Genomic DNA, 18,606 nt, shown 5'->3' with positions numbered 1-18,606 from the left:
GTGATGACATAGATTCATGGATAATGAAAGAGTAGCTTTTGGAGTCTGGCAGTTATTTTACCTACCTGCATGGCCTTCAGCAACACATAGTTTTAAGGTTTTCATCTCTCAGGTGAGGGAAAGTAATATGAGGACTTCATAATACAAATATTTTACATAGTGCCTTATACTTGATTAGTGCTTATAGATAAAATGTAAAAATAATATTTTAATGCAGTACTTTCAGAAAGTTGCTTAATAAAGGATACCTATAAATTTCTCAATGTGATTTTTATTGGACTTTCACTCTGAGAAAATTCACAGGCACATGCAATGACATTCAGGATTCTACCCAAAGAAACAAGTTATCTGTCCTCACTAATAATAGTCACCTTTCCAAGACAAGTTCTGGTATGTGACAATACCACAGGAAAGCTTCTTAGAATAACATCTTTATTAAATAAAAGCTGTATCCCCTTAGGGAAATAGTACAGCACATTGTATAATCCTCAGATTTGCATATTGAAATCAGTGGCTAGATCTTGCAAAAGGAATTCAGGAGGCATCTTAAAGTAGAGAATGACCTTGACATTTTCATAAAATAAATGATTAATGTGGGGACCATTAATTCCACTCATATTCTGTTCCTCAAGTAGTCTTATCCATTCTCTGAAAGCAGCATTTCACTTTCAAGGATAAATGATACATATTTTAATACAATTATGAATAATCAGGTAGGTAATTTATATTTGTTATGCATAATAAAATACATAATTAAACATAATTTCATAATTAGTCAAAGCATTAAAGCCTTAAAGTGGCAAGAAACTTTTATAGCTGCATTCTGAGTTGGGGAGATTGTTTATAAATAGTCTTATGCTATTGGGACTGTTTTTATTCCAATTTCATTGTCTCTGACACACCATAGGTCAGTCTTGATTATATACTGCATTTGGATATGCAATTTAAGCAGAGTAATCAAAGGATAGCTGTTTAAGCTGCTCAGATAAAAGCTAATGAGACAAATTTTATCCCAAACACAATGCTGATCCATCCTAAAATAATCAGTTAGACTGGACCTTACTACAGATATTAGTAAGTTGGTTCAACTCTGTCTCAATCAATTTATGGATTGAAACCATATAGTTGACAAAATATGGAATGAAGCATTTCTTTGATGGCTGTGCAGCAAGGACAAAAATAGACATTTTATATCCACCTACCTCCCTATAGTTTATGTCATCTCTGATAAGCCAGTAGTTGATCATGTTCACATAGCCAGGTCCTACTGAATAGCTCATTAATGATGATGATTGCAATAAATTGAAAAACATCAGCATTTGTCAGGTTCTATGCTAAGCACTTCCAATGTACTCACTTGTATAATCTTCACATTAATCTTGTAAGGCAAATATTGCCATTCTTGTATTACAGATGAGGAAGCTGAGGTAGACATCACTCAAGTGACCTATGATGTATTGATCTGACTTAGAGACTTAAAACGTTGAAGAATACAATCAGAATTGCATGTAATGTTTTCTGCATGTGTGAAGTTAGAGGAAGTTACATGTGTTGGAATTGGCTGGGGTTTGCCTGTGAAATTAGTGTTGATACCCGATAAAGAGGACATGGCACATAGTAGATGTTCTATAGAAAGAAATTGAGGATTCCCAGAAGGCCTTCAGCTAGTTCTGTCCTGGAAGAGTCAGAATGTTTGAGTTGATTACACTAGAGAAAAAATTTCTGCAGTACCATATCTGTCAAGGAGAAGAATGGATGTGTGCAGAAGAAGGGTTCATTGAACTGCCCCCATCAGGGATAATCATATTCCTTATTTTTCAAATAATGCTCCATCTGAGAGTTGATGTCAGTAGGTATTGATTGTGTTGTGAGACCCTGGATATGATCCCTACAGGGAGCGTTTTAAGTGTAGAGGCTTCTCAAAACACATAGGCAAGCTGGAAACAGGAAGGTTAGATTTCACCATGTCTATTTCACTCATATGTCCATAAATTCTTCATGCATCTTGCAATGAGTGTATTATAAGACTGCATCACATTTCTGAAGGTCTTTGGTGACTATCCTTCTTCTACCACAAAAATTTTCTGGCTCTATTTTTTTAACCTGAGATACTTGATATTCTTCAGAAATATTATGTACTTTAAAAACTCTTTTGCCTTTGCTTATGTCTCTTCTTGTCCTGAGAAGTGTTTAATTAGTCTCAGACTCAAGTCAAGTGCCATTGTGAAACTAGTAGTTCCATTTACTCTGTGCTCTATGCTGTCCTCCTTTTCTATCTGTAAACTCAGGTGGGGACATAATCATTTCTCCTCATGGGATATGCCAGTAAGAAGAGATTGAAGACTGGATCAGACAGGGCTGGACCCTGTGTGGAAGAATGAGTCCAAGATACTTATATATCTCTCAGCAGAAAGTAGATCCAATCAATGAGGCAGTGGCTTCTGAGACTATGCGCCTGAGTAGGTAATTCATTTATCATGATTAAGTGTCAGGCACCGTGTCATTTTATGAAGACTGAAAGACTTGTTTCTAATTTTCAAAGGGTTTGCACCAGAAGAGGGCATATATGCTATGAAGCATATCATGGCATAGAAACTAGCAGTTGTTATGGCTACTAAAGGAAGCAAGGGTTTTTCCACTGGCTTTACAGAGAATAACTGGGATAATTTTAGAGGAGCATGCATGGAAGTTCCTAGTAGACCAGAGGTGCTAGGTTGTGACTCTCATCCTTAGAAGAGATAAGACTTGGGCTGGGGATTTAGCTCAGTGGTTCCGGCGCCTGCCTCCCAAGTGCAAGGTCCCGAGTTTGATCCCCGGTACCAAAAAAAAAAAAAAAAAAAAAAAAGGAAAAAAAAATGTTATACACAGTAGAAGAGATAAGACTAGAGCAAAACAAGCTAAAGCTCTGTTCTGGGAACTACAGTGTAGGAAAATGAGGGAAAATTAAAGCTCAAAATGATGGGCCATTTCTCAAGGCAGGTGCTTGGGGATGACTGGAGTTAACTTAGAGTGGCCAGTTTGGGAGGCTAGTTAGGCCTCCGTTAGGGTCTGGAACAATTGAAAATGCTATTTGCTTTATGTTTATGTAAGCTGAGACTTACCTTTTTGTATCCTACCTCTGTTACTTTGCAGCTGTGTGGCCTTGGGAACACCTTTTATCTCCATCCACCTGAGGTTGCTTTAAAATAGAGATTAATATTAATAACTTCTCTATGTTGTTCTGACCAAATGAACATTCAGGTCATTACACAATGTCTCCTGTATATTAAAGTTTCAGTTAATGCTGATAGTACCATCATCAACACCATCATTACCGTTGCCATAATCAATATTATTATTGCACATAAAGAGACAGATTTCAGCGGTTCCCTATTATAAATGGTAGGGATTATAGATCCAGCATGAATTTACATACTCCTGTATTATGGCACTTATATTTAATCTTTATGTAAAGCTATGGAATTTAGACTTGTCTGTTTCACCAGATTATAAATTCAAGTCCATCATATTGGATACAATTAGTTTATGTTTAACCAAAGAATGACTCAGGCAGAAAATAAGTCCAAAAATGTCCTAAAAATGTAGGAAGAAATCAAGTCAGTTCATACTTCACTTATTTTTATTTTCTGTGATTCATAAGATAAAGAAAAGAAAATATAAAGCAACAACTTTGGAATAATAGCGATACAGTGTGAAGCTATGTGCTATGATAATATCAAACTAGAGACACTTTGTCTAGGGCCATTGAACATAGTCTTGTGCTCTCTGCACCCCTCACCAAATAAAAACATGCTTTATTCTATTAAATAAACAATTAAACCCTAACCATCATTTACCATCTCTTTTTCTTCCACATAAATCTAAAAATGAGTAAGTCAAAAGCATACTATTGCTGTCTTCTAAATTACCATAACTGGAAGAGAGTCATTGTCTATTTTCTCATTATAATTAATTGAATCAGAGTGCAACTAAAAGATATGCAATCCATTGATTTCAATTTTGTTTGTCATAAATGTTGCTGTCTATTCTTGGTAGAGTTCTAGCTTTAGTAATCACAAATAGAAAAGCATCTGCCTACCTTATTATTTTTCTGAAAAGATAATATATGTCCACAGTGCCAGCAAATTTGTATTCATAAACATCAGCATATAAGAGCTGTTGTGTCAGGAACGCTAAAAATGTGGTAAATATTAATTTCTAGACTGCTATTTTGTCAAGGGTTTTTAGAATCAGCATTTCATGTTTTTGTTTTTGTCCTTGGAGTCTTCCAAATGATAGAAATAAAATTCTGCTGTCTTTAGCAGGGTTGTATTTCCATGTTCAGAGGTCTGACAATATTTTATTTTTCCACGCAATGAGATTTTACTCTTGATTACTAAGAAACTGTGTTTTCTGCCTTTTCAATGAATAACTGTTTTTTATAGTTGTAAGGCTTTTATTTGATTTTCTTTTTAGAAATCTGTATTCACTAGTTTTTAAAGAAAAAGATACCAGAAAATGGCATTCTATAAGTGAAACAATAGGCAGCAATAGACAGCAATATTCTAAGAATATTAGCAGGATACGCATAGCGCTTTAAAAATCCTCAAGGTTTATGTTTCAAAAACCTGATTCAAAAGCTGATTATTCATATAGTAGTATCATTGATCCATATTTTATATTTTGTTTGGAATAAGCTGCCCAAGGAGCCTTCTAAATTGACTGATAACCATTCAGTCACCAGCCCTAATAGCCTTTGGCACAATCTCTCTTTGGTCTGTGGAAATTTGAAAATGGAGATGAAAATGGCCCTAGAAAATGGGAATTGAAGCCAGTAGCTCTGCAATGTGAGACTTGAGTTTAAATCCTTTACCTGCTGTCTCCACCAGCCTTGTGACTGGTGTTGAATCATGTTAACCTCTTTCTCCATTATGAGATAGAGATAACAATATGTGCTCTGTAAATTTGTTGTGAGAATTACCAGAAGCAACCTGTGAGCAGGTGCCAGTGCTCTTTGCCTGTGACATACCAGTCCTATCTTTGTCACTCATGTATTGTATGATTTTTCTGGTCCTGTTCATTTATTCTTTAAAAGGATGACATTACATTGAATAGGTTCTCAGTCACTATGAGAAAAGTAACACTTCTAATCTCAATGTTAAGAAAGGACAGACTGGAAGCTGCTTGTGCAGAGTGTGCTCTGTCTGGCTCTAGATTTCCCGCTGACTGGAGGCAGGAACTATGACACATCTACAATATGCAAATGGGACATTTTCAGAGAATCAGGAAAAAGTGATTGCACAAAATTCAACATGTTGATTCAGAATGGTTCAGAAAGTTTTTGGGGGCCATAGTTACAACACTGACACTGAAAAGGAGGGAAGAGACTTAGGGAGGAAAAGGAGGGAAGAGACTTCCTTTCTTTTCCCACAAAATGATGTTGGAGAAGCAATCAGTTTATATAAAGCCCTATTGTCTTCATCTTTAAAATGGTGCAAAGTTTCCTAGTTTCTTCTCAAGAATAGATGGGATACATGTAGAAAGTAAAATATGCATCCAACATATTGTACTTAAGAATTAGAAAAGTTCTTTTTAATCACCCTGATGACTTTCCCTGTGAAACCAGGTCTGCAGAAGTGACAAAGGCAACCCTAATGATTTCCCTGATCGGAGTACCATGCTTATCTGATAAAAAGGCTTCAATCATATAACCTCAAAAAAGTTTGTGGTCCACTTTCGTAATTTGTTAAAGTGGAGTGGTGTTGCTAAGAAGATCCTACAGAGGAGAGAGAATCGTGCATATAGAGACCTTCTAAATCCTGCAGTGGACTCAATTCCTCCCAGTTGTGGAATGGCTAGTCTGTTAATCACACACTCTGGTTAATACTCTGGTTTGCAGAGCACAATAGAGAAGCACCCAGGCCCAGAATCATGGTGACATGAAAGGAAAGGCTTTTGGGGGAGGTGGAAGTACAGGGAATTCAGTACTGCTGGAACATAATGTGCAAGGAGATGAGTCTTGAGCAGTAAACAGGGACCAGATCATGGAAGGCTATTGTAAATGATGAGTCATCAGACGATTTTAAACTCCAGAGTGACGTGATCAGATTGCCGGCAAGATCATTCTGTTAGCAGTGTGGAGGATGAATTGAAGGAAGGTGAGACTGTAGATTTAAGACAAGCCAGGGACTCACTGCAGACATCTACTGTGAGATGACAGGGCCCTGATCTAAGGCACAAACTCATGGGAAAAGCTGGTTGTAAGATATTTTAGGTGTTAAAACTGTCAGACTTGATGACTGCCTGAATATAGGAGGTAAAAGAGAAGTGGCACCCAGGTGACTCTCGGGCTTCCAGCTTGTCCTGTCAGGTCAGATCTCAGATGCCCCTGATTCCATAAGGCTCTAAGTAGTCCGATAGGAAGAAGTTGCTCCTTCTGCTTCTATTCTATTCTTTCTTGTTTCTATCAAACTTACTGTGTTCCTTAAATTATAATTATTTCTCTGCACAGATATCTCCCCTAATGAATTTTAAGCTCACCCAAGTGAAGACCTTTTTTAAAACATCCCTGACACCCAAAAGGGCTGGTTACTTGATGGAAGCAAAAACATACCATGTTATTTCACTAGCCAGACATGTTGGGCATATGTTTCATTTCTTCTTCAGGTAGTAGATTAGATAGTCTTTAAAGGCATTGGTGTCAGTGTCATCTTCTTTATAATACCATTTCTGCTCCATTTGTTAACTCATTAATAATGTTTTCTGGTGTCTCTTTTTCTCTTAACTGGTGAATTGCTCTGGATCCCTAGATCATAGCTTATTGGTATCCCAAGGAGAAATTGTACAATATTGTTATGTTGAGAATAAATTAAAGCAAATCCCTCCTTCTAGTTCTTCATATATTTTCTGTGTCCTTGAGGAAGTTAGATTAATCTAATAGGATCTATTTAGCTTGAAAATGTCCTAGCTACAGGTTAGTATTTTAATTTCTTCAAGGTGCCTCTAAGTGATTCTGCTATCTTTAATTTACAGGACTCTCTGATTTGTGAAAATCGGGTCTGTAAAGGTGACAGAGTGTGGAAGAAGGACACTTCTTAACTATGGTGCAGAGTCTGGAATCTAGATGCCATCCTGCCACAGGCTATCTGTAAAGCCTCGGCAAGTCCCTATACCTTTTGAACACTGATGTGCTTATCTATAGGATAAGAGTGTTCAACTATAAACTACATAAAGCTCCCCAGAATTCCAGTACCATTAGATATATTAAACTGAACTATACCAGCCCAGGTATATCCCCCAAACCCTCTGTCTCCATTGAAGTGTGCCCAGTCATCTCAGAGCAGAAAGCAAGAATAACATGACTAGACCCATGAGCTTAAAGTAGAAGGAAGAAAAACTCCAAAACAAATAAACAACAAAATAGACCTAGGTCCAGAGGTTTGTTGGCATGCAAGCCATTTGAAGGAGCAAAGAATGGAATTAGAAGGGTATGGCCTTGGAGAGCAGGTGGCCGTCCAAATGGTCAGATGCTGTGGGGGATGGGCGGGATGGTGGCCACAGCGGGCAGGCAGTCAAAGGCGAAGAAAGAACCCAGAAGCCTGTAATGCTCAAAGGCAGAAACATAGAAGTCTGTCAGGTATTAGCAGGGCCCTGGCCACCTGCCTGAGTTCATGGTCAGGGCAGAGATTAAAAAAGGAGAAATGGTAGGGAGAGGGGACTAGTGCAACACAGAGTTCCTATTTTGGACCATCTGACATATTAGGCAGGTCTCCAAAGAGAGATGCAGGCAGAAAAGAGCAAGACAGAAGGGGAGAGCTCAGAAATGGGGCGCCAGGTGGGGGCCAAGTTGCAGAAGCCCAGTTATGAAAATTGGGACAAAAAGTCAGAGCTAGACTAACAGAAGTTGGGCTAGGGCTGAAGCCTGCAATTTTAGACTTTGGGCTACTTTAAGGTTTCTTCTAATCCTCATCTTTTAAGAAGCAATAATTTCTTTTCTCCTTCAGCTTCCCAATTTGTACAACTGACTGGCAGTCTCCTTTCCTTTTTACTTGCTCCTCTCCCCACATCCTTTCTGCTTTTATTAGTTTCACTGAAACCTTACTAAGTTCAAAATGTGAATGAATAATGAATACTCTCTGAAGGGAATAGCAAAAAACAGGAAAATGAATTGAATAATCAAATCAATGTGGTGAATACAACAGAGGTAGATGCAAACTGCAGAATGCTAAGGAGAAAGAAGCCAGTTCCACCCAGAAGAAAAGAAGGCATCCCAAGAGGGAGTATCTTTGAGTAGATCCTTGAAGGGCAGGTAGCAATTTGCTAGGAAGGCAGCTGGGCCCAGGGCATAGCACGCAGCGACAACTGTGTTTATGTGTAGGTATGGAGCTAAGCCAGTTATGGGCATGATCAGGGTTCAGGTTAGTGACAGGTAGTGCCATGGTGAGAAGTGTCAAGAGATCAAGGAGGCAAATGATTGGGGAATTTTCAGAGATCAACTGGCACTAGGATTGTAAAGAAGATGATAATCTATAGGAAAGAAAAGGGAGGATAGAGGCAAGAGAAGGTAGTAACAGTAAGACCAAAAAGAAGCAGTGCTCACAATCCTGGCAAGAGCTTACAGGAATGGAACCAAGACTATGGCAATGTCGGTAGGCATTGAGAGTTAAATTTAAGGGGAAAGAGGAAGAGGTCTACAGAGATTCACAGCAAGTTATACATAATTGCCAGGAGTCCAGGTTAGATAAGCAAGAAACAGAGAATTGAGTCTTTCTTTACTTGTCACCCTTTTTGTGAGGCCTTCCCTGGCTTCTTGTTCAAAACCACTCACTCCAGATTCACAGCTCCTCTCTCAAACTTTTTTTTTATTGTTGTTACTATTTATTTTCCTCATTAGTACTTTTTTATATCTATTCTACCACATATTTTACTTCCCTTGTTTGACAGTCTCATTCTACAACAATACAGATCTTTCAGAGAGAAAGATTTTACCTTTTAAGATATATACTTTTTTCCATTTTTTCCTTTGCCTTGCACCTAAATCACTCCATGGGATACAGTAGACACTAAATATCAAATGAATAGAATCAAAGCTTCAGCAGCCATGCACCAAAACTTACAGCAAGGCAAGACTTACAATCACAGAATACTGTCTGCGAGATGAACTCTAAAGACCATACTGTCCCCTTCATTTTGTAAATGTCAGAAGTGATTTGCCCAAGGTCACACACAGAGCATGTCAAGCAGAGATAATAGAAAGTGAAGGGTTTGTGATTGTATGGGGCTTGGACTCCCAGGGGCTGATTGGCATGGAAGAAAGGAAATACTGTAAGGGTAAGGATGCTGTGGTTTAATTATGGAGAGAAACAGTAGTTAACAGGCCATTCCTGATATTACTAAATTGAAATTTACCAACATTAAACAAAGTAATATGATCTTTTGTAACTGAAACATAGACAATTACTTCGTTTTTCCAAGGAATTTTGTTATCCTCTGTGTTCTTTGCCTGTGCCTATTTCAAATCACTCTTCCTTTCTTACATTGTTATGGGAGTAAGGAAATGTTTATTTCTTCTGAACCTGGCTATTATATATCAATTCTATCCCTTTTCCATACTATAATAGTGCTTCTATTTCCTTCCCTTTGTCTCTCAGTAAACATCAGCAGTCAATAAACAACAAAACACTGGTCTGTAAAATGTGAATTGCATTTGGTTATTTTTCATATGGATATATTAAAATACAGTAATAGATATGAAAATTGAGGAATTATATGAAAGATTAAATTACCAGTCTGTTTTACCAGTCTGTTTATGAATTCCTTCTTTACTTCTCTCAATTATTCTATCATTCAATGCATATGTCTTTAGTTTCTATAACTTTAGAGGGCTGGGTTGTTAGGGTTACAAAAATAAATTAGGGAATTGAGGGCTCTGACTTCATCTATGGATTAATCCATGAATGAGTTCATAATCTGATGGGCTCTTGGGAGGTGATGGAAATATAGGGGATGAGCCCTAATTGAAGGAGAAGTCTCTTGGGGGGATGGCCTTGGGAACTGTCTTTTGTCTCTGGTCTCTATTTCTTGCTTTCTGCCTCTGGTCTGCCATGAGATAATCTATCCTGCTCCACAAAAGTCTTCCCACCATGATCATCTGCCTCACCCATTCCATTACCCAGTTCCAAGCAAGGGAACTAAGTGACTGAAACCTCTGAAACTGTGAGCCAAAATAAATTTTTCATCCTTTAAGTTGACATTCTCAGGTATTTTGTCACAGGGATAGAAAACTAACAAAGTGTTTATGTATCCAGTTACTGTGTTAGGCAAGATAGATCCAGTAGAAAATTAGATAAACACAGCTGCCACCCTTACAGAGATTCCTTACTAAATGACTGTAGTATGTGCTGCAGTAAAAGGGTGTGGAGATACTGACTTTACCAAGGCAACAAGAGAAGCTTCTTTAAGAGGTGATATATAAATTGTATTCTGAATTCTGAAGTGTGAAATAAATGAACTAGGTCAGGAAAAGTGGAGATGGGGATAAATTTAGATAGAAGCCTGGATCTGAAACAAGGGCACATCTCAGTGAACGAGTAGAAGGCCAAAGCTGAGGAAGGGACTTGAGCAGAATACAAAGAATATACCACGACAATTGTTAATGTATCAAGGATTTTGTTCTTCAGAGCCACGGAAAATCAATATAGATTATAAACACAGGAATATAATGATGTGATTTGAGACTGAATTTGAGTGCTGCAAATGAAGATGGAGTGGAAATAAAGATTGTGTGGATGAGGTAGAAATAGTGAGTAAAATTTCAGAAGACAAGTATTGCTTCCTGCTGAGAAGCACTAATGGAAAAGATGACTTTGGTTCGGACTTTAAGAAAGAGGTGGAATTTGGACAATCATAAATAGGAATTTTGAGTTATTGAGGGAATTCTCAACAGAAGGCTAGCATATATCAGGTCAGGGAGATGGGAAAGCATGAGTAAAGTATGGAGAACAGTAAGTTAATAATTATGACTGAAATATAGAAGAGACATTTGAATTATATGAATGAGAATTAGATTGAAAAGTAAAAGGGAAGGTAGAAGGTCTAGGGTTTTACACTATTTGAATTTTGTGAGTAAGCAGGAGTCATTGAAGGATTTTTTTTAGTGTAAAAGTACATAATCATAACTATTTTCAGGCAGATTAATCAGGTAGAAAACTGTAACAGGGGTTGGAAAAAGCAAATGTTTGAAGGAATGAGATCATTTGAGAATCTAATACAAAAGATTTGGGTGGAGCTAATCAGGGCTTGATTGAGGGTGATAGCAGTGGGAACAGAAAATATAAAAACCATAATAGGCAAGTATGATAAAAGGATGAGGTAACTGATTACTTGTTAGGAAGATGGGGACCAGTGCCACAGCACTGCCAATACTCAGTTTTATTTGGTCTTTTGTATAAATCTTAGACATAGTTTATAAATTTGGTGCTCTGGAATACAGACTAATAACCATGTGAAGTCTTGCCCACATGCCATGAATAGCTGTGTCACTACTGTAGCCAGTTTTGGGTGACTCCCAAATGAACTGTGTTTTAAATGTTAACCTACTACCAATTATCTCCATGTCCTATTAGCAATCAACCAAGCCATCTGTTCCTGCTGACAGAGGATATCTTCTGGAAAATGTACTCGAGGATACTGAAATACTAGATATTTAAAATCTCAGACTGAGAATATTGCTTTATAGCACTGAATACTGTAACAAAATAAATCAATAATAAAAAATAAATAAGTCAAAAGGGTCAGCTGGGTCAATGGGAGGAGCATTCTTCTTGGGTTATATACAAGTTTATGCTACAATGTGTAATATATATAATGAGTTTCATGAGTTATTTTGTATTATCAACCTGTCTTTTTCTTTCTTTTTCTTTTTTCTTTTTTGCAGTACTGGGGATCGAACTCAGGACCTCGTGCTTGCAAGGCAGGTGTGGTGCCACTGAGCTAAATCCCCAACCCCTCCTTTTCTTTTTTTGAAATGAAAGACTAGTCATGAAATGCTGTGAGTGGCAAGGCAGTGCAAGTAGTGGAGAAAGCTTTGGACTTGCAACAAAAATAATAATGCCTGAGATTTTCTCTCTTATTTACTAGCAATATAATCACTTATTATCTTTGTCACAAATTTATGAGACCTTCATTAGAATTCTAAAATAACTGGTCATGGTATGTATGTGTTACGATTAAAAGTAAAATGCCATATCTGCATGGTGTAAAGCAGAGGTATTTAGAGCATTGTTCTTGGGCCAGTCACATCAGTAAAATCTTGGAAATTATAAAAATGCAAATAATCAAACCTTATCCTAGACTTCTACTAAATCTGTGTTCTGAGGGTGGCACTTTGTGGTTAAAAGGTCCCTCCAAGTAATTCTGTTCTAGAACAAAGTTTGAGAACCACAGATTCAGAGGGAAGAACCCAGGCTCTGTGACTCTTATTCATGCAGTGACTTTGAAATCTTTAACAATAACCATGCACAATGTGGTAGAGCATTGAGAAGAATAATATAGATATATGTTAACTCTCTTCTCCTAAGATACTTGCCTACTGACTAGGTTAATATAATACCTGTTAATTCTTCTATCTGCATAAAGCTTTTTTTTCTTTCCCCTTTTTCCGTATTTGCAAATTTTCTTTTAATGCAAACAGTTTTTAATAAATTAATTTTTGATTAAGCCATTGGACCGTGTACAGGAATGTCTTTCTTTAAACTCCAATATACTAAGAAAGCAATAAGACTGTTTTATTTTTGACATTAAAAATAAAATATCAAAACATATTGTCTACTGCTTACAAAAGAACCGCTTGTTATTGAATTTCATCATATGTCCGTATTCTGTGGAAGTATATGTCAAACACGAAAGATAGCTTCTATGAAGATGACTTAGTTTATTTCAAAAGTGTAGGAGAAATTATGAGAAATGGAAAAAATAGAAAGAAAGACTTGATAAATAGGGAGGTGGGCAGGGAATGGGGGAAAAATAAGAACCAAGATGCATCATATAAAGGTACAAGTTCCCAGTGAGAAAAGTAAATGTATTGTATACCTAAAATGTACCAATAAAATAATTTAAGGAAAAAAAAACATTAGCTGGTACAATCAGGAAAGAGAAAGAAATAAAAAAGATATATATAGGGAAAAAAAGTGTAGTTGGATGGCCGGAGATTTAGCTCAGTGGTTCTGCCACCTGCCTTGTAAGCACAAGGACCGGAGTTCGATCCCCGGTACCAAAAAAAAAAAAAAAGTGTAGTTGGAATAGGGGAGTCATTTGGGATCATCACCTAAAATAACCCTTCTATTAAGCATAAAGATTAAGGCACAGAGAGCAGGTCTTTGTATGTGTATTCTTTTCTTATGCCAAAAATAAGCTTCATGGTTATTTACACTGAGTTCTAAAATATTAAGAGAAATGAAGAAATCTTTAGGGAAGCTGCTTGACAGTGGGGCCAGAGGAGATTCCTTTATTTAACAGCTATTTATAGAGAACCAATCACATGTAAGGCACTCTGCTAAGCACTGGGTGAAGAGAAGGAACAGTAACAGTTCTTGTCCTCATTGAAGGACATTAAGCAAATGATCACAAAAATAAATATATGGTGATAATTTGAGATAAGTTCCATGAAGGAAAAGTACAGGATGTTTTGAGCGCATGTGGTAGGAGAATCTGCAAGAGTCTGCTCTTAAAAAGCGTATGATCATTAATATGCTCTGCACCCTCTATACTGCCAACTGGTCTATGAATCTCTTTGTAGAGTTTTACTTAATTAATTTCTTGCTGTCTGATTTTAAAAAAGTTGCTTAATCTCCCCAGGCTTCAATTTTCTTAAACATGAAATGAAACAGACTTGGTTGGCTTATTTATGAGAGCTAAATTAAGAGATAGAATTATGCTTGGTACATGTTAAATGTTCAATGAATGTTGGTCACAGGGAGGAGGAGGAAGGTGAAAATGGTAACATTGGTCAGGACATCATTCTAGTAGATGGAGCAGAGAAAGTGATTCAGAGTTCTGTACCCTTGATACTCAGACTTATACTTGTTACTTGGGAAAAGATATATACAAAAGGACTATAACTAAAATATTAGAGGAAAGTCTACAAAGCACAAAAACACAATGTCCAAAATATACTGAAATTGTATATTTTTGGACCATGCACCAACAGGATCCAAAAATTCTAACAAGAAATGATAAGGTATTATTGAGCAGAACTTAAATTCAAATTCTGGTCTGCACTTTTGTTGATAAAGCAGTAGTGATACTCAACCTTGTAGATAACTATTAAGGATTTAGAGATGAGGGCTTTCCTGTTATAATGGACATAGAAATCTAGAAAGACAGTCTGGAAAGAGACTAGCACTGAGACCCTACAACAGGAGGGAAAATGGCAAAGTAAAAAGAGTGTGAGACTTGGGTCAGCAAATCTTCCAGTCCTAGATCTATCTCTTCACTGAGTTCTGTGGTCTAGTTAATCTTTATGAACCTCAGAGTTGTCTTCTGCAAAATACAAGTGATGCCTGCCATATATAGTCAATGCATTGTATGTTAACTTCAGGCAGACTTAAACCTCACTAAGGAATGGTGAGTACTGATGTGAAATAATATATATGAATATCTTCTTGAAATTGTAAAGTACTAAAATTATTATATTATTGTCATAATTTGAACCTCATATTTTTGTATCTAAGTTACCTGCCTTCCCAAAGTATTTCTAAGCCCCTGAGTGTAAGAAGGATGCCATATTTCTTATACTGTCATCAAGTAGGTAAACATAGTAGGATTTCCGACCATGTATTAATTGGCTGAGTGGTAGATCTGTCCTAGTTGAAGTAATCAGACTTACTTAGAGAGGTAAGGAGCACAATACTGATCTGGGTGAAAAGGCTAGGTAGTTAAAGTAGGTATACACATGGCTGAAGATAATGGGCAGACCTGTTGAACAAAGATTTCAGGTTTATTAATGAGACCAATTTTTTTATTGTTTTTTGTTTTGTTTTGTTTTGTTTTTTGTTACTGGGGATCGAACTCGGGTCCTTCTGCTTGCAAGGCAGGCGGTGGAACCACTGAGCTAAATCACCGGCCCTATGAGACCAATGTTTAAGGAAGAACAAGAAGCTTGAATATTTGCAGAATCAAAACCCCAGATATAGTCATTCTCCATTGCCATTTGTTCATTGGATGAACATTTATTGAGTATTGAAAGGTCATCAAGGTTCCTGTCCTCTAGGAGCCATCATCTAGTGGAGGAGAGAAATAAGCATGCAGTACAGTTTGATACAGAAGTGGAAGTATCTACAGAGGGCTGGGAGATTACAAGGAAGTCTCCTAAAGGGGCCAGAGAGGGCTTGTCAGGAGGGTGCAAACTGGAGGGGAGTAGGAGGACAGGGCAGTGATGAGAAGAGAGGGAATGGCATTCCAGGGATTGTCAATCCCTGCTTACATGTGAGGGTCTGTCCTACCAGGCTCAGATACTTTTTTTTTGACAGCAGGGGTCAGCGGGGTGGGGGGTGTTACTGGGGATAAATGCAGGGCCATAGAAACACTAAGCATATATTCTACCCCTGAGTGGCACCCTCAAGCCTCAGGATCTTGTTTAAGGTAAGGAATATGTATCTCTCATGAGGTACATAATTAAGATTCTAATTAAGTAATTTGTTACTGAGTCCTCCCTTTTTATGCACACCAGCCTTAACTTATTCTTTATCTTTAATATTCATATTAAAAGGTGAAATGTGAAGCTGTAACTGAGAAAGCACCATAGAGCTCTGAAAATGAATTCACTGTAGGAGTCTAAATAGAAAATAAAAATCAGTTCTTTAAGCTGATTCTTTACTGAGAGTGTTTGAATCAGCAGTAATTCTGGGTATAGAACACATATTGTGCTTCGTAAATTGGGCTGACCTGAAATATTTCAGCTGATGTTATAATATAGATCTTATAGACTACTATTTTGCACAGTAAGAATTATGTAAAACCGTTACCTACTCTGTTTAGCACTGGAATGTGAATGGTGTATGTATGGGTTATTTTACTTTGATTTATTTTATTTGGATTTAACTCTAATGTTGATCTAAAACATCTGGGAATATCAACTATACCACTACACTGTTTAAAAAATTCTTGAAGATATGAAAAGAGATTTTAATTTAAAAAGAAATGTATATCTTCAGTGCATATACTATATTAAGGCTAAAGAGTCTTTAAAATGTCCTCATTCTTACAAGGTACCTAGTTTGAGGAGTGTAAATAGATGAGGAACACAATTTCTTTCTGGCTTGCCAGCCATCATTAATTCTCCAATATCTTACTTCCAAAATGCCCTAGATTCTAGTGTGAACTCCACTGCATTTTCTTATCATATCACTAGTATTTGTCTTCTGCTATTGCTTAACATATTTGCTCTCCAGTTTCCTTCTTGTTCTTCTAATAGCACTGGTTCTGTCCACACTCAATTTAAAGGCCTTTAAGCTTAACCGTTGGCCAGTACTCCCTTTGCAGGTGATATGATGAACCCACTACCATTACCCTATCACAATTGCATTCCTTTCAAATCTTGTTAAATGCTCCAAATCTCTGGGTCTCATCTATGTAAAAGAACGGTAGCAAATCTACAATAAAACCTTTCAGAGCTGAGTCTCCTTAAGGAACAGTACCACTTGGATTCCCACAGTCTATTTTCCCCCAATAGAACTCATTGTTATAAAAATAAAACATTGTGAAGAAAGAGTTCATGTATAATTGATTTTTGCATCAAAGCAAATTATGGTTCATTTGTCCCAGATGAAAACGGAACCATTGTTAATTTACATAGACTGACAAAAGCATTTTCTTGCAAATTAAACTAGTAGTTATTACAACTTGTAAAAGCCAAGAATAATCCTGAGTTCTTAAAAGTAGAGAAGAAACTGAAAATGTTAGCATGACATTAATAGCTTTGCTGAATATAATTTCTCATGGTTAGAAGGTAGTATAGGAAGCGTGGAAAACTATGTTAACAAAAAACATCAGTGATGATTCAGTGAAGACCCATAGCTGTCACATCAGGGTCCAGCTGGCAGTGATCTGTGAACCACACAGTCATGCCAAAAACCCTGTTCCTTTGGTTTTATCATTACACTTCTATTGCTACATCCCCAAAATGTAAAGAAAGGACATAAAGAATCGCACAAGTGAGTTCCTGAGATCTGGACTTTGCCCTGTTATCTCTGCTCACACCCATTGGATAGAGCACCGCCATTGATGCCAACCTGACTGCAAACAAGGCTGGGAAGAGTTATTATCTTGGAGGCCCAGGGGAAAATGTACGTTTGTTTAACACAGGCAGAGAAGTTTATAATTTGTAATGATTATTTTCTTAATATAATTTCCATTCCCTTTTCTTGTTTAAAGTAAGAAGAAGAACAACAACAAAATCTCCCCCAAGAAATTTCCATAAAGAGAGGCAATATGTAAAATAGTTAAAAGAAAGAACTTTAGAGTTATGTAAACCTGTTTTATTTATCCCTTCCAGCCTCCTGCTCTCTTTGAAGTCTATTTCTTCATTCTTAAATTTCTTCATTCATTGATGGAGAATTAAGGTATTTAACAAGGAAAATAATATGTACAATGTATATATAGCATATAAATGGTAGCATTTTTATGACTAAGGATGATGTAAAGAATATTAATACAAGTCATGTCTACAATTAAATCTCTTTTAGTTTCTTAGATTTAGAACTATTTATTTCATTCAAATACTTTTTTGACTCACAGTCCCTTAAGCTATCCTCAGACAAAGTGTTCTGAAGACACAAAACGAAAAAAACATTTGGTGAGGAGAAGAGAATCTTTTGTTGTGGAATCAATAGAACTTTTTCTTTCTGTGAGGGTGGGGTTGATAGCTCTCCAGTCCTGGAATGTGATAATGACAGTAAGGATGATTCATCTGAGAGTCTGTTTTCGCCAATTCTCTCATCTCATCTGTACCATGGAGGAGGCCTAGTTGTACTTAAGGAGAATGGCTTACTAAGATTTTTTTTTTATTAGTACGTAATGTTCACATTCCTTGTGTAGAGTTAGTACATGTACCTAACACATCTTAATTCATTTTTCAACCCCACCCCCCTCCATCCCTCTGCTCATCATCTTTTAATCCCTTTTCCCTTTGAGAAAGTGCTATAGTCTTACTTCCTATTATCTACCTTTTATTTTGCTCTTCATTTTTATTTTGGGTTTCTCATGTAAGAGAAACTATACAATATTTAAGCTTTTCTTTCTGTTAGTTATAACAACTAGAACAAGGTTCAATTAGTGCCCATGTAAGATAGAAACTGTGTTGCTTGGCACAGAATGTTTCTTTCCTTTGGTTAAAGAGAAAAAAAAATCAGAGTGCAGTACCATCATTTGTTTATTTGTTGTAAAGCGTCTTTTAGGAGAACTTTCTCTGAAGAAATATGATTATTGACTATTGCTAGTAATGTTTCTCATTTTTGCAGTGAGGATCAGCTATAAGCACTTTAGCTCATGTAAAACTGGTAGACAGGTTTGAATGTATAGAGTATCTTCAAAACCCTTCCTGGCAGGTCTTCACTTAGCTGAGAAAATTCT

At 36.9% G+C, this 18,606-nt stretch overlaps 1 protein-coding gene across 28 annotated transcripts in view; it reads left to right on the top strand.

Annotated features, from left to right (window-relative positions):
- Positions 1–18,606, top strand: part of Dlg2 (discs large MAGUK scaffold protein 2) — a 2,046,311-nt gene that overhangs the window by 1,158,958 nt on the left and 868,747 nt on the right. For 15 of the 28 annotated variants that reach the window (XM_087212053.1, XM_087212052.1, XM_087212046.1 and 12 more), the window contains one exon: positions 11,915–11,950. The exons of the other annotated variants lie outside the window; for them this stretch is intronic. In XM_087212053.1, coding sequence (XP_087068179.1) covers positions 11,915–11,950 — 36 coding nt within the window. The remainder of the gene's footprint in view (positions 1–11,914; positions 11,951–18,606) is intronic. 28 annotated transcript variants of the gene reach the window in all.

Source organism: Heterocephalus glaber, unplaced genomic scaffold (assembly GCF_053883595.1).
Source record: "Heterocephalus glaber isolate CG9 unplaced genomic scaffold, H.glaber_assembly_v1.0 deba00001429, whole genome shotgun sequence".
Lineage (NCBI taxonomy): Eukaryota > Metazoa > Chordata > Mammalia > Rodentia > Bathyergidae > Heterocephalus > Heterocephalus glaber.
Note: the sequence above shows the minus strand (reverse complement) of the source record. Positions and strands in the feature narration are given on the sequence as shown.